Genomic DNA, 16,696 nt, shown 5'->3' with positions numbered 1-16,696 from the left:
ATAGAAAAAAAAAAAGACTGCAAGTGACGTCACTAGCGGAAGCGCAAGTGTCTGAGAGTGCAAGTCTGAGAAAAAAAATTTTAAAAAAAGAGTGCAAGTCTGAGAGTGCAAGTGCAAGTCTGCAGCCAGACCCTCTTGGGTCTTCCAGCCTGGTCATAGCTGGTTTGCAGACTGGTTTTGACCACTTCTTTAGCTGGTCAGGCTGGGAGACCAGCTACTTTTAGCTTAAACTAGCTAAAACCAGCCTAAGCTGGTTTGCTGGTCTTAGCTGGTTTAGGCTGGAAGTAGCTGGTTTTAGCTGGTCTCCCAGCCTTGTTAGCTATTTTAGCTAACCAGACTAGCCAACTAGCCCATCTAAAACTATCTAAAACTAAAGTAATCTTCCATCCAGGTCAAGCTGCTTGTTAGCTATTTTAGCTAACCAGACTAGCCAACTAGCCCATCTAAAACTATCTAAAACTAAAGTAATCTTCCATCCAGGTCAAGCTGCTTGTTAGCTATTTTAGCTAACCAGACTAGCCAACTAGCCCATCTAAAACTATCTAAAACTAAAGTAATCTTCCATCCAGGTCAAGCTGCTTGTTAGCTATTTTAGCTAACCAGACTAGCCAACTAAACCCATCTAAAACTATCAAAACAGACCATCCTGGCCATCTTAAACACATTAAACAGTTTTTCCTTTTACTTTTCAGTGGGATTCATATTTAGTCTTGACTTTTTAGTTGCGCTAATGCTAACAGAGTGCTTTGAAAGATAGTAAACTCTTTTACATTAGCCTTTTTCTCCTCTTATCTGTTAAGAAATATGTAACAATACATAATCATTATCCATTATTTCTCTCATGACTGACTACTTTAAAGGAAAACAGCATGTATGGCAGTTTTGTTGAGGTGTTTTTTTGCTGACTTCTTTGGTGGGTAATCACTGCTGTTAGATGTATCACTTAGATCAAAGCTAATAATTTAGCTGACAATCTGACAAACTGAATTTTAAAATTGTGCTCCACATGACACTGAAGGCGTACAAATGCACATACAGTACACACACACTGTGAATTTGTTTCAACTTCCAACCACCTCACCTGGGTATCTGTGCATGAAAGACAATCACTGCAGCTTCAGTATCATATATCAGACTTAGACTCAGTGGTCTGTCTTTCTAACTACAGAATTGCCACAAATTAATCAGTTAATAGAATGTTCTCCTCCCACGTATCTTAATAACACACCTAGTTAATCAGAATGGTGACTTACAGGTTCAAAAACGATAGGGATAAGATAAGGATTCTTTATTTTTCTTGGCTTTTTGCAAAGATGAAGTACAGTTCCCATGACGGTCGGTTTCATTTTCTAGCGATCTATCAATGCCTTAAATTATCCAGCCGTAGTATAAAGTCCCAGTTAGAATAGCACACATTAGATTTATCATTAAGCTGAAGGTTAAAATCTAGTATGAGTGTGATGAGACCAAAAGTATGAGCCCTTGATAAATAAAAAAAAATAAACCCATTTAATCTGTCACAGCGAGCTTCACGCTGCTGGTGTCCTGGGCGACTCTCAGCCTTTTGTGTGGGATTGTTTGGGGATGTGTGTATGTGTATGAGTTTGTGTATCAGGGTTGTTTTCTCAGAGGAGGCAGTGCTTCTAAAAAATGAGAAGAGAAATTATTCTACAGTAAAAAACAAAAGTAAAACAAAAAAAATATTGTGAAATAGTTGATGAAAATGTATAAACCGCTTTCTAAGGTAAGAGCAACATCAGCAGATAAAGGTTCAGAGGAAGGCAGCATCTCTATTCCTAAAGTGTTTCTTTTTCTGTTCTCATTCTGGACAATTCATATCCAATCTGACCATTCAAAACCTGATTTTAATGGAATTTCAAAGTTCATGTAAATGTTGATTGGATCAGGGGCTGAATTCATGACAATCAAATGAAAAACAAGGAAAGTTCTTAAGACCTGAGTTTAGCACTCAGCATTGCTTTCCTCTTATTATTATATTTCAGTATATTAGTATCTTTTATCTTTTAGCATATTACCATCTTAATTATCTTTTCTCAGGATGTGGCATTCTGTTGTATTTATTTGCACTCTTTCTAGAGTGAAATGCGCCTTGACTTTTAAGTAGACATTTACAAAGATTGTTATGATATAATATTTTGTCTTAACATTATTAAGAAAACAAAGATTACTGAGAAGTATGCATTTTTTAAAAGGGATAGTTCACCCAAAAATGAAAATTCCAAACCCACAAGACCGTTCATCTTTGGAACCCATAGTAAGATATTCTGACACGGAAGAGAAGAAATTGTTGAATAAAGTTATTATTTTTGTTTTCTTTGTGCATAAAAAGTGTTCTGGTAGCTTCATAAAATTAAGGTTGAACCACGGATGTCACATCGACTATTTTAACAATGTCCTTCTACCTTTCTGGGCCTTAAACGCGATAGTTGCGTTGCTGTCTATGGAGGATCAGAAAGCTCTTGGATTTCATCAAAAATATCTTAATTTGTGTTCTGAAGATAAACAAAGGTCTTACAGGTTTGAAACGACATAAGGGTAAGCAATTAATGACTGAATTCTAATTTTTGGGTGAACTAACCCTTTAAAGTAAGAAAATAAGAAGTTAAGTAGTTAAGAAGAATTTTATTCATAATAAGATTAATCGGATTTCAGGTTTTTTGCTCTTTACACTCCCAAAAACTTTGTTTTCAGTTAAATACACCAAAACATCAGCCATCCGTCTGAACAAAGAAATTAATTTTTAAGTGGATGTAAGAATCAGTTCCTAGCAGAGGAACTACAGTACAGATGTCAAATGTGTTCATCCCATTTAAACAGTATTATCTATTGTTATTTAATTGAAAACCTAACAAACATTTTTTTTTTTGTTAAATGTAATTTGCTTGTAAAGCTGTTTTTTGTTAAATGTCACTTCGTTTTGTATTTTGTTATCTATTGCAATGACATTCAAACATTTTTCAGCATGGCTTAAGAGTCCAAATACTTGGGGCCACTGTCTGTGTTTTGCTAAGCGCTTGTATGTTATTTCAGGATCTGAGCTGATGCCCAAGGCTTTGTCCACCAGAATCGTGGGAGGGATTTGGTGGTTCTTCACTTTAATCATCATATCTTCCTACACGGCCAACCTGGCTGCTTTCCTCACAGTAGAGAGAATGGACTCCCCAATCGATTCAGCTGACGATTTAGCCAAGCAGACTAGAATTGAATATGGAGCAGTGAGAGATGGCTCCACAATGACTTTCTTTAAGGTAACATCTTACAAGCAGGATCGATGCACCCCAACACACTGTTCACATGAAAGCTATTGAAATACAGAAGGAACTGTCAGACACAATCCAAACACTCAGCAAATTATCAATTTTACAAGAGGCCGCCTGCACAGGAGCTGGAGCTTTTAGGAGTAAGTTTATTGAATTTCTGCTAGGAAGTAAAATAAGAAGATCAATCTTGTGCATCTAATAAAATGGATGCAGAGTCACACACAGATGAGTTTTGAGTTGTGTTAACCAAAAAACATAATTTCCAATAAATGTCCCCTCATACTGAAAGGGGAATTCTACTAATAAATTATGATCGATAATTGTGCTGGTAATTTTGCACACGCTGTCTGTGATGTTTTAGTGGCAGACTCACTAAAGAAATTATATCAGGTAGCAATGCAAACACAGATCAAAATTTGTGCTAAACACAATTTGCTGATAATTGTTCGCAGTCTCACGATAACCGATAATAAAATTGTATAGTATTTTGTCCAAAAATGTGTATATATTGTGTATGTATTAGCACTACTATTCAATAGGCAGCATTTATTTGAACAAATACTGTGAAAACTATTCAATTTTAATACATTTTAAAATGTATTCGAATCCTGTGATTTTAAAGCTGACTTTTCACATGATCCTTTAGAAATCATTCTAATATGCTGATTTGCTGCTCAACAAAACATTTATTATGATCAATGTTGGACACCGTTATACTGCTTAATATTTTTGTGGAAACTGTGGTCCATGTTTTTCAGGATTCTTTGATTAACAAAGTAAAAAAAAATATTTGAGATATAAATCTTTTGTAACATTAAATGTCTTTACTGTCACTTTGATAAATGTAATGTATCCTTTCAGAATAATAGTATTTTTTATTTTTTTAAATAAAAAAATATTTTAAAAAGCACCCAAACTTTTTATATAAATATACTGTATATAAATAAATAAATAAAAATATATATATTTTTATATTTATTTGTCCAAATGTGTTGTTTACCTCACATGCAAATATAACTAATTGCATAATAAACTGTTATTAAATGATTAGTGTTTTTACAAATAATTTAGATGACAGCAGATGTAATCTAAAAGTAAAAACGGGAAATTAGCTTGTACAGTTGAATATAATATATTAAATATAATCATATAATATCCAGGATATATATTGAATGCAGGTTTTTGCACTTAAATATTATGTGCAACAATATAACCGATAAATGAATCTTTCAGTCACGTGAAATTCATTTATTCAAAGGTGACAAAGGTCTGATTCTTTTAATTTTCTAGGAAGCCATCACAGAGTCCTTGCTAATATCTCAGGCGTACACGTTCACAAATCCGCCTGAAATCCTCCTGAACTCTATTTACCTCCACCAATCCGGCCATCTAAAATTCCAGTAATTCCAATAATCCAGTGATCTATCTTATGAGCGTGAGCCACACATATGCACCGTTCATCATTTAGAGAGAGAGAAAGACAAACAAGTGACACAGATAAAGCACAGAAGTGTGTACAGAGGCCGGTGTGAGCTTTATCCACCGAGATTATAGGCTATGATTACATCTGCGTATATCTAGAAAAATACAGGCCTGTGGAGGACTGAGACAAATCGAATCAGCTGTGAGAGATTTAGCGCACAGCTGTGCCATTTCCCCCGGCTGTCCGCTGACACACTCACACAAAATTTTACAACTTGTCCCCTTTTGACTCAGCCTAATGAGAGATCAGGGAGAATTTATCAGACTTGAAAAGCCCATACCAGTAGCTGATGAAAGAACAAGATCCGAAGACAAGAACTTGAAAGAATGAAAAGAAATATCGATCCAGGCGGCGTGACTCATGTCTTTAATGTTGTGCTTTTTGAAGACAGAATCAGCTCTTTGAAACTCTTTATTTGCTTTTAGAAATCAAAAATCTCAACGTACGAGAAGATGTGGGCATTCATGAGCAGCAGGAAGAACACAGCCCTGGTGAAGAACAACAAGGAAGGGATTACCAGAGTCCTGACCACCGACTATGCCCTCCTCATGGAGTCCACCAGCATAGAGTACATCACGCAGAGAAACTGCAACCTCACCCAGGTTGGAGGCCTGATCGACTCTAAGGGCTATGGAGTTGGCACACCAATAGGTAGTGGTGCCCCACATATTGCCTGACAAACTGTTGAGCCCCCTAACTGTACCCTTACTAGCCTTAAAGGTGGGGTAAGCAATTTTTCAAAAACGCTTTAGAAAACTGATTCGGGCCGACTAGCAAAACAAACTTTTAGCCAATCAGCAGTAAGGGTCGTGTCTACTCATGATGTGGAGGAGAGCGCATTCAGTGCACAGGACGGACATTAGCGAGCTGAGCAACAGAAAGATAGAGATGGCGGATAAAAAACAAAAGAGGAAAACGTCTGCGGAACAAAAGAAGGCTTAAGGCAAGTAAGACCCGTGTAAATATCGGATCAGCTTTCCAGCGCTGGAGAGAACAGACGCCGAGGTTGCTTTGTTTCTTCTCGATAGATGAGTAACACCGTATCTGCACCGCAACAGCTAAAGTCTGTCTAGTACACTGGATGCGACAAAGCGACCGTTAAAAATCATTTGAAATTTGTGTCAATACGTCATGAATAGAACGCAGCAGCAGTTTACTGTCGGGTATTTGTCATGTCGCGCCTCGCCGGATCCAGTGTAGACCATAGATATGTATATCTATGGTGTAGACAGCATTACTGATTATTATGAGTTTTATAGTATTTTGTCGTGCCACACTGCTCGCGTCCGGTGTAGACACGGTGTAACATTGGTTTTGCTTTGTTTCACAGAACTAATCGTTGCCTGGGTTGCGTACGTATGTGTGGGGCGGAGCTATCAAAATAGGGGCAAGACCCTTTTGGGGTAGGGGCGTGTTTGTTTTGGTGATTTCAAATGTCAACATTGGCTACCAGAAATCGCTTACCCCACCTTTAAGGTACACGGGGCAATATTTTTGAGCAATGTTGCTTCGGCACTTTTTCATTGAGAATGGAAATTAGAAATAGAAATTTCTATCTGGATACTTTAGATCAGTCGTGGGCCCTGTGTCTCACCTGGTTGCCCAGCAAAACTGCTCAAAAACTTGCCCCGTATATCATAGGCTTAAGGCAAGAAATGTGGCGACTTTTTTATGTGCTTTTGGGAATTTATTATAGAAGGAAACACACTACACAACCCAACTACTGAGTTCCCATTGAATTTGATATGCTTTGCTTTTGTTTTGTCCTACTTATTGGCTGAATTCCATCAGCACAGAATGGAATGCAAGTAGAATGCAGGATATCTCAGAAATTTGTCTCCAACTTCCGACTTGATGCTCCTTGATGAAATTTAGACATTTATATTTAAAGAAACGAAACGAATACTGTTTAAATAAAAAGTAGAGCTTATATTTGCTTTGTAGGTGTGCAATTATCAACAGAAAATGTACACACCTGTCTCTGGAAAACGTTTTCTAAACAGGTTTCATTATGAAGTACTTTGGGACTTTTTATAATGCAATGTAATTTTCATAAAACGAGTAAATTGTGGGGAAATATTACTAATTAATTATATATTTAGTTTTTGCATTTCCATGCATTTTGAAACATGTAGATTGTATTATATTAGTTTTATGTTATATGTATACTCTAACAATATGGAAAAACAATGCCTGATGAAAGTTGCCTGACCAAAATGTTGGATTACGTTGGATAATATCGCTAAATTAAAATAAATCTAAAATTAAAAAAATACTGATATTTTGTCCATCCCTACTTTAAATTATTGAAGTTCAGTGTGACTTCTGTGTTGTTGTTTTTTTGCGCGACCAAAAGAACTATGTTTTTTTTGCAGGCTCACCCTACCGGGACAAGGTGACCATCGCCATCCTGCAGCTCCAGGAAGAGGGAAAGCTGCACATGATGAAGGAGAAATGGTGGCGAGGTAACGGATGCCCCGAGGAGGACAACAAAGAGGCCAGTGCCCTGGGTGTGGAGAACATCGGAGGCATCTTCATCGTGCTGGCCGCTGGTCTAGTGCTGTCTGTGTTCATGGCCATTGGAGAGTTCATCTACAAGTCACGCAAAAACAGCGATATTGAAGAGGTGAGTGGAAGGCTGGCGGAATGGCCCTGCAGGGTCTGAGTCTTACAGGAGCTAATTACCTCACCGCTGTCAAGCCGAAATGAGCCATGTAAACACAAATGAGACACTTGCGGGATGTTTTTGCAGCAGCCCACTGGACAGGAACCTGTTGCAGACTTAAAGCACATGCTGTTTATCTTGCAGGTGTTCTACTTCTACATTTCTGAAACTATTTTGGTTAGCTTGCTTGTTTTGTATGACATTCATAGCAAAAAAGAGAGTCAAAAAATTACTGTAGTCCACTATCACGCTCTTGCAAGTTTTATTACCTGATCTGGATGACAAAGTGCTGCTTTCAGCACAGTTTGGCAATTAAAGCAGTGTGATGTGAAGTGTAAAATTTAATGTGTTGATGCACAACAGTCATTAAATATGTCTGTAATGCATTTACTGAATTTGACATTTGAATTGTTTCGTTTGATCTATAGATCAAATCCAGATGGCATGTTTAACAAAAGTAAAGTCATTTACACTCTTTGAATAGCAGAATTTAGTTTTTAAAATTCAAAGTATGAAATATAATTTCTTTAATAAGAAGGCCATCAGACACTTATGGTAAATTTATAATATAGGTAAAGATTGGGGAAAGATTATTTACTAATTATTGCAGGTTAAATTGCATTGACAATAATAAAATATAAGAAATGTCTACGTAAAATATAAATTATATATCATTTACTTAAATGTTTTATCAAATATATAAATATATTTCTATGTAAAATATAAAAAAGTTATGTAACTATTTAAAAAGATTAAGTTGCATTGACTTGAATATATATGTATAATAGGGCTGTCAAAAAATGCAAAAACGTTGCATTCTAATTTTAGGTGTGCATCAGGCAGCCTTATCAGTGGCGCAGGAGATGCGATGACGATGTAGGTGTCATTGCATTTTAATGTTTTTGTTAGCCTATCCAGTTGAAGCCACTAGATGCGGCACTGCTGCATTGTTAATTACAAATATTGCGGGAAAAGAGAACATCAATGCGGAGAAGATGCTGTTTACGTCAACTGAAACCAAGCAGTTCACACAGAACACATATTTCGCGCATTTTCTAGAGGGACATCTATCACCTTTGCACTCGCGTCTCGCACAAAAGAGCCGCATGTTTAGAAAGCCATGTAAAATTAATGCAAGTTCAACTTTGAAAAAACATATCTTGAGACTTTATGGCGGGGGGTTTTCCCCATCCCACTGCATGTCATGTTTTTAAATGAAAAGTGTACTCTATTTGATTGGCTTTCGGCCCTTTGTATTAAACTATGCATTCATACATGATGCTGTTTTGTTTATAGTTGTTTAAGCAACTTAATTAATTATAATTGGTTTATAAACATTATTTTAAACATTATGCACTTTTTTTCACAGATAGTCATGTTATCTTATGCTTTGAAGAAAGTGCATTAGTAATATTTTGCTCGATATGCCCTCTTGTGGCCTCAAGAGAGAATCCAAAAGCTTTTCTTCACCCTAACTGAAATTATGCATTTTAAATTTTAATATAATTTGAATTTTGATAATATTTAAGTACAAAATTCGAATTTAGTTTTTCAGCCATTTTGACAGCCCTAATGTATAATATGTATAATTATTATATACTGTATATGCACATTCTACTTAAAATACAAAAAATAACTTAAAATTTATTACAAATTATTAACAGCCCTTGTCTAGTCTAGCCCTCAGTTGCCCGAGGGTATTTATTTGAGTATCAACAGTTAGTATCGTACCAAAGACAAAGTTTTGGTACTGATTCAACGCTACACTCTAAAAAATGCTGGGTTGTTTCAACCCAACTTTGGGTCAAATATGGACTAACCCAACCGTTGGGTTAAATTTTTACATTAAATTTTTAACCCAAAAGTTGGGTTAGTCCATATTTGACCCAAAGTGGGGTTGAAACAACCCAGCATTTTTTAGAGTGTACATAATGTACGTTAACTGATATATTTAGCATCATTTTTTAATTTATTTTTTGCATGTGAATGCTGCTTATATTTTATCAGTTTGATCATTTGCATGTTACTGATCTTGTCCTGCTTTTTGTCTTTCTGTTCTGTTTTTTATCTGTTACGATCTGCATGCACAAGGACTTCTGTTTCTTTTACGGAGTCCAATCCCGGCAGCTGCAAAGAAGCGATTTCATCTCCTCCTCTGGCACGTCCTTATCAACAGATTTAGAGAGCGGGCGGCTCCTCAGGGATGACATATGTTCTTCGTGTTAGCCACACACTCTCATATCTGTAAGGGCTGTGCGTTATTTAAAGAAATATAAACTCCTTTCCCTCCTTCGCCCATCCACTGGTTACTTCCAAACCATCTGCCCAAACCCTTGACCTCAATCCAGCGCCCATGCGGCTCAGAAATTTAGTACGGTTTTCAAGGAGATGAAGAACACTTTCATTTCTCGTTGCACACCCTGTCTGCAGACAGATAAGAAATTGAGTACTCTCTGAAACTTTTATTTACTGGTAGAAGCTATTCAAGTACGGCCATTCGCAGCAAAAATTTAAGTGCGGACCTACTAGATTTGATGGCCTAAATTCTGCCTTTCATGTTCTCATTGCTCCCTCAAAAGATCGGCCCGCACAGTGAAGGTAATGATAATTATAATGAGGGTTATGATAATGATCTGTTCTGCTGTAGCCCACTGATTCTTGAGCAGAGAGGTAAAACAGACTACAAAACAGAAAAAAGTTTGTCTAAAGGATTTATTTTAGATAAATCTGTGACGTTCTATTGTCCATACAAAATATGTGCTTTTCCTTGCCATTTACTCAAGATTGGTCAAGACTGTCAGATATTTAAGGAATATTTATTATAATCTTTGACAAATCTTGGATTCACTTTAATAAATTAGAATACAGGATGTTTTAAATCGATCAATCACAAATTCAATTAATTGTTAATTGTTTACATAATATGTGTGTGTACTGTGTATATTTATGTGTATATATAAATACACACACACATACATGTATATATTTAATAAATATATGTAACATATATTTATATTTATGTGTAATATAAATCATACCCAGTATACACATATATTATGTAAGCAAACTTTTATTTTGGATCCAATTAATCACGATTAATTGAATTGACAGCACTATATTAATTATATTTTTAACAGCTATATTAAAATTATTAATAATGTTTTTAGGAGATTGGGTTTATTGTCAATTTTGATAATGAAATAGTAATGTTAATGAAAAGACACATACAGGAACCAACGTCAGGTAAAACTGTAGTAAATGTTTTTTTTTTCCAATCAGTGAACTCCACTCATTCACTTCTTCTTTGTTCAAACACCTGACACTGAGCGTACAGTCATGAAACACTGATATCATTCTCTGGAATGTAATTAACTTTAGCTGTATTTGGCAGAGAAAAGACATCAAGAGAAGAGTCTTCATAATGACTTGATTAAATATTGATGCCCTCAAAAAGAAAGAACAATTAAAAAGTCTAAGATTACCGGGTCTGAAATTAGCCCACAGGATAACCGTATTCAGCCAGGAGCGAATTCACCGCTCACAGCGGCTTTGTCTGCCTCCCACGTCCCCAGCGGCATAAAGAAGTGGCTTTCATGCCTTGAACATCTCATGGCGGACCAGACCAAAACCAGTAGAATCACTCTGAAACACAGAAATCTGCGTTATCAAAATAGAAAATGGGCTATACAGTAAGTCAAATCTATAGTGCGTCCTTGCAATATAAACCAAATCTTTCTTCTGAAGAGATTTAGGGTGGTTGTTGAAGTCAATCGCATGAGAGTTTCAGAGCATTAAAGTCACCATGTACTCCCAACCCTGTTCTCCACATCATTTCATGCTTTTTCTACACTAGCCATTTAACTAAAAGTGGCCTAGAAATAGTCAAAAACAAACCGATGGAGTGCAGCTAAAAATCCAAGCAAGTATTTTCCTGTTTGTTTGTTTTTTTATATATCATATCACACAAGTGTTTTGCTGTGCAGTGACACTATAAGCATCACATTCATTTGAATAACCAAACTAGACGCTGTTTGTATGTTTGAAGTGTGTATATGTACTGTAAGTGTGTCTGTCTGCATGTGTGTGTGTGTGTGTAGAGACTCACGCAAGCCCTCGTGTTCTTTTTTGACAGTGTGTCTCTTTCAGTGCTGTGATGGAAGACCTGGGCATATCCCTCAGGTGCCACAAGGCGTTGAGGAAGAGAGGCAGACACAGAGGAAGAGCCGGCCTGTCTGGAGTCTTATGTAACCCCAAACGCATCCAGAGGAAAGAAACAATGGCCTAGATCCACCTCCAACCGCCACGCGAGCAAGGAGCAGCTCAGCTTTTGACGTACCTGCCGGTGAAATCAATCTCTGAGGCCATTTGTTTTTTCAATCAATTGTTTATGTGCTTTTTATTCATAAATTTGCAGGTTTGTATATCAGTATTATGTGGGTTGTGTTGGTCTTGTGTTAAGTACACAGGTAATATCTGAACTGAAAATGAAAGAAATAATTTATTTTGAGATATTTATTGAAGTACAAGCACACTGCATTATACGGTAGCATTTTCTTGTGCTGTCCTTGATTTAATAAATAAAAGTGTACTTTTTTTACACACCCTTGGGCATTTATCTTGTTCCAGCCGTTCTTTTATCAGTGACGCGGGTTATATTAATTGCAGCATTATATAACAACAGAAAATAATAGAGAAGATGCTTCTAATCCGTGACTGTTCCAAAGGGAATGTAAGACATGACTGTTTCTCCATTACTTTTTTCCCATTTTGACCCTAACAATTCAAGACGTTCTGCCTGCTGCACACAAAGCGCATGCCTCGAGGGACTGACCGAAGTATTCTCCTTCAAACTGAGGCACAATCAAAAAAAGTTCAAAGGTCAGCCTCTGCTTCAAGTGCTACCTGCTCCATGACCCAGACAAATTACTCTGAAGATTAAACGCCTTTTCGCCAAAAATACATCAGATGTGTCTTAATGCATATCAGAAAAGATAAGACGTTACGAGATGAGGGCGATCGTCTTGATTAGATTTTTGTGCTCCAGATGAATTTGCTCAAAGTGTGTCTATATATATATATATATATATATATATATACAGTGGGTACGGTGAGGAAAAAAAATTAACAAATGATTTTAGCAAATGGCTGCAATATAACAAAGAGTGAAAAATTTAAGGGGTTCTGAATACTTTCCGTACCCACTGTATATAGACAACTGGACATGCTGGTGTCCCTGTTATACATATATAGGTCAGCTGTGTCTGGACCAGAAAGACAATGCATTTTCTGGCTCAGTTTTGGCCTCTGGGAAATTTAGACATGAAAGATATTTTGTGAGTTTGTGCACATGTGAGGGGAAGCTCGTGGGCTACTGGCAAATGTATAGAAATTATAGTGCTTCAGAGAGACTTCTTATTCACACTTAAGAAGATATGGACTGCTCGGGGCTGTTTTGGCCTGGCAGTCGGTTTCAAAGCCCTCAGACTTCACTGAACACATGTGACGGCCATTGAAAACGACTTTCATAGAGTCCTTGCTTTAAAAGCAGGAGCTATTATCATGTAGAAGTGGGGTTCAAATGCTTATTTTATTTTTTATTTCAGAAATTCAGTATTTGGTTTGTAACAATGTCACAAACTTACTGATTAGTGGCCTAAAAATAGTCTATCCATCCGTCTGTCTGTCTATATCTGTCTGTCATTCTCTATCTATCTATCTATCTATCTGTCTGTCTGTCATTCTCTATCTATCTGTCTGTCTGTCATTCTGTCATTGTCTGAGACTTCTATAACCCACTGTATGTTAATGTTATGTAAATGTTTTCCTCCTCCCAAAAAATTATTATGTGTCTACATAAAGAGAATCACCTTAACCTCATAAATAATTAGTTTGAATCTCGATTTAGATCAAGTATATGATATCAGTACAGCGTAACAACGCCTCAGTCATAGCTGAGGGTCAGATCGATGTCCCCTGATAACAAATGCGATCAGCTTTAGTAAACAAACCTTGCAGATCTGATCTGTTCGTGTGCTACTAAGTGCCTCTGTGATGATTAATAGCAACATCACATGAGAACAGAGACTATCTGCCGTCAGAGTACAGTGTCACTTTCACACTAATGACAGATCATTCTTCTGCTTTGTTTTTATGCTAATGCATGCCATTCGGGACAAAAAAAACTTTAAGCCTTTTTTTCTGTGATGTGAAGCCTGCATTTGGAAGTGTATAATCTGACAAACACCTTGATTCATTTTGAAAGCTTTCGTTTGATAGAGAGAAGGAAATTGCTCTTCTGTTTCACATTCACCTGTTACTTCACAGACAGGTCTGCTCTGACTCTGTCTGCTGAACAGCTTGGTAGGACCTATGGGACAGTGCATGTCAAAGCAAACACACTGAACATGTTTTTTTCAATCGGTTAGAGAGAGAGACATAAAGAGAAAAAGACATCAGGTTGTTCCCCAGTGTCATACATAAACTATGCAGGCTGAACTTCAGTTCAAAGTCAGTGTGTTTTCCAGATAATGGTGCGAATTCACTAAATCAGGCCTGAGAATAATCAACTTTCAATGAGTAATTCACTCAAAAATATTAATTCTGTCATGATTTACTCACCCTCATGCCGTTTCAAACCTGTATGACTTTAATTACACCATCTACTGGACTGGAGGGTGAAGTGCTGACTGACATACAGGAAAGCAATGGCAGCTCCTATGATTTTACTGTTCAGCTAATTAAATATCGAGTTGTTTTGAACCAAAATCAATTGGAGCTAAAGACAGTCATGATGTACTGCCATTTAATTGAATTCACCCAACCGGATATTCATTAAATTTCTCTTTCTCCAGAATGGGTTTAGAACGACATTAGTTTGAATGGGTAAATGGTTCAATTATTTTATTTTATTTTATATACTTTTTATTTAATTATTGTATATAGTTAATATACTGTTTGTGTGTGTGTGTGTGTGTGTGTGTGTGTGTGAACTATTCCTAGTTACTGCATGCTTTCTTAATTTTGATTTCATGTTGAATTTATCCAGACTAGACCAACTAACCAACAAAAAAAACAAACTAGACCAGCATGGAAATCAGTTGAAATCATCCCCTACAACAATTCACAGAGGAAGTGCATTTAATTAACTAATTTAAAGGTATACACTTGCTGTCCATTACACCAGATGCATGCAGCATGCTGGGTTATTTTATCTCTGCATGAGATGTCTGTTCAGGCCTTTCTGGCGCACTGTCCCTGTTACCCAGAACTCAGCGCACACATAAACCATTTGGCCTGATAAAGCCATCCTGTCTATGGGGGTGGGACAAAGATTTTGAATGAGGGGTGCAGGTGCACAGTTTCTGTAATGCTCTCAGGAGAACCCTCAAACGCACATTAAGCCATAGGTGATGACATGTGCACTATTAGAGCTAATGACTGTCCTCTTATGCCAAATAACAGTCACCTTTGTCTGAGAGGCAAGCCTGTGCACTGATTAGACAGCGGTGTCATTAGTGAGGTCTTTGTATTATGGGACATCAAAGATTCACACTGTGTAGCTGAGGGACAGGTAGTTTAGAAACAAATAGACATCTTACTCTTGTTCTATTGGCTTGGAATTAGGTGAATCCGAATGTGACTAATTTGCTATTAACTATATAGCTACCCAAAACTGAAATGTTTTGTTCTTTTTGATTATAATTTAGCGTAGGCCTACTTACACTCATGCTATTCTAAACCTGGGTGAGAATAAAGAACGGAACAATTCCGGTTTCGATTCTGTAGTTAATGCTTCCATTTTAAATAGCCTACGCCATACATACAATCTAGCTTGTTCGATTCATCGATATTCATGATGAATTTCTCACAACATTTCTCAGTAGCGTGGTGGTAGCGTTGCTGTTTTCTGAATCGAATAGCTTTTCAGTAGCGAAGCTCGTTTTTTGATCAAGTAGCGCGGTAGCGTCAACAACAACTACATTTTTCAAAGCATTTCTGAAGCTCAAGCTCAAATCGGAAATATAATTGCCAGTGATCCTGGATCAGTGAGTGACGCCACTAAACCTCGTAACTCCATTGGCTGCTCAAACTTTCAATCAAACCTCATTATTCCTCCGCCTCTCTCGTGAATGAAGTGCGGCGCGCAGTTTTATCAATAGTATCTCAGTTTCATGAAGATATTTTTGGTGAGCGTCTGTGACAGCGGAATTTGTAGTTGTAGAGAATAGCCACACATGTGTACAAGTAAATTTGAAGTCACAGACAAAAGTTGTAAACGTGTAGATTTTTTTCTCTCTCCCACAAACACAATAGTTGCACCTTCTCGAATCCTTTATTGCACGTGCACAAATCCTATTTTACGAATCACAAATCAAGAAACGCATACGCTCACATGTTTTGCTACTATTGCTGCAGTGAAACACATTCACACACCTGCATCAAAAAACATGAAGTCATGGATGAATTTTGTACATCCGCAAATCAGTATGTGAATTCTTGCAATGAGAGTTGCACGCTTTTAGAATGTTTTCTTGCATATATTTTTTTCTTGGATGCTTTTTCTAGCACAAACACAAGTACATAACTACAAAGGCTTCAATCTGCTGCTACGAGTCTCGAGCACTGTTTGCTTGCAATTTAATGACAAGTTTCGCGCACTCCCTTTTGCACCATATCTGAGAAATATGGAGCAAAGGTGATCTGTGCATCGATCTATGGAGGCAACGGCGGGCACTGTTCAGAGATTTGCGGATGTACAAAATTCGTCCGTGACTATATACATATTCGCTGCAGCAGTAGTAGCAAAACATGTGAGTGTACGAGTTTCTTGATTTGTGATTCGTAGAATAGGATTTGTGCTCCTGCGGTGAAGGATTATCTAAAACAGGCTTCTTTTTGTAGAATTATTTATAGTGATACTCCAATCAGGATTTATGGGGTGAATTCCCCCAGTGTTGCCAACTAATTTTCAGGGGAAATAGCGAAAGGAAGGTCGATTTGTTGCTAAAAAGTTGCTAAGTGATGTTGTAATGTCATTATGCGATGATGTCATCACGTAATCACGATGCAAAATTGTGTCACTTCTTTAAATCTCAGCAAAAAATATATTTTCTATATGTTAATTTAGAGTTGTTCGTAAAATAATATAAATGCATAATATAATATTCAAATGCAAATAACTGTATTGAATTATTGAACACTTAAATATTTTTAAACAATTTAAGTTTTTTTATTAGCTAGTAAACTACTATCAATTCTGAACAATTG

General features: G+C 36.9%; 1 protein-coding gene across 2 annotated transcripts in view; it reads left to right on the top strand.

Moving 5' to 3' along the window:
* LOC107693913 (glutamate receptor ionotropic, kainate 1-like) overlaps positions 1–11,978 on the top strand; it is a 65,615-nt gene extending 53,637 nt beyond the window's left edge. For both annotated transcript variants that reach the window (XM_016493456.1, XM_016493455.1), the window contains 4 exons: positions 3,052–3,269; positions 5,190–5,415; positions 7,140–7,390; positions 11,562–11,978. In XM_016493456.1, coding sequence (XP_016348942.1) covers positions 3,052–3,269; positions 5,190–5,415; positions 7,140–7,390; positions 11,562–11,714 — 848 coding nt within the window. In that variant the 3' untranslated portion in view covers positions 11,715–11,978. The remainder of the gene's footprint in view (positions 1–3,051; positions 3,270–5,189; positions 5,416–7,139; positions 7,391–11,561) is intronic.
* Positions 11,979–16,696: the final 4,718 nt, after the last annotated feature.

Source organism: Sinocyclocheilus anshuiensis, unplaced genomic scaffold, assembly GCF_001515605.1.
Source record: "Sinocyclocheilus anshuiensis isolate Anshui unplaced genomic scaffold, SAMN03320099.WGS_v1.1 scaffold694, whole genome shotgun sequence".
Lineage (NCBI taxonomy): Eukaryota > Metazoa > Chordata > Actinopteri > Cypriniformes > Cyprinidae > Sinocyclocheilus > Sinocyclocheilus anshuiensis.
The sequence above is the reverse complement of the archived record's forward strand: the minus strand, read 5'-3'. Positions and strand labels throughout refer to the sequence as shown.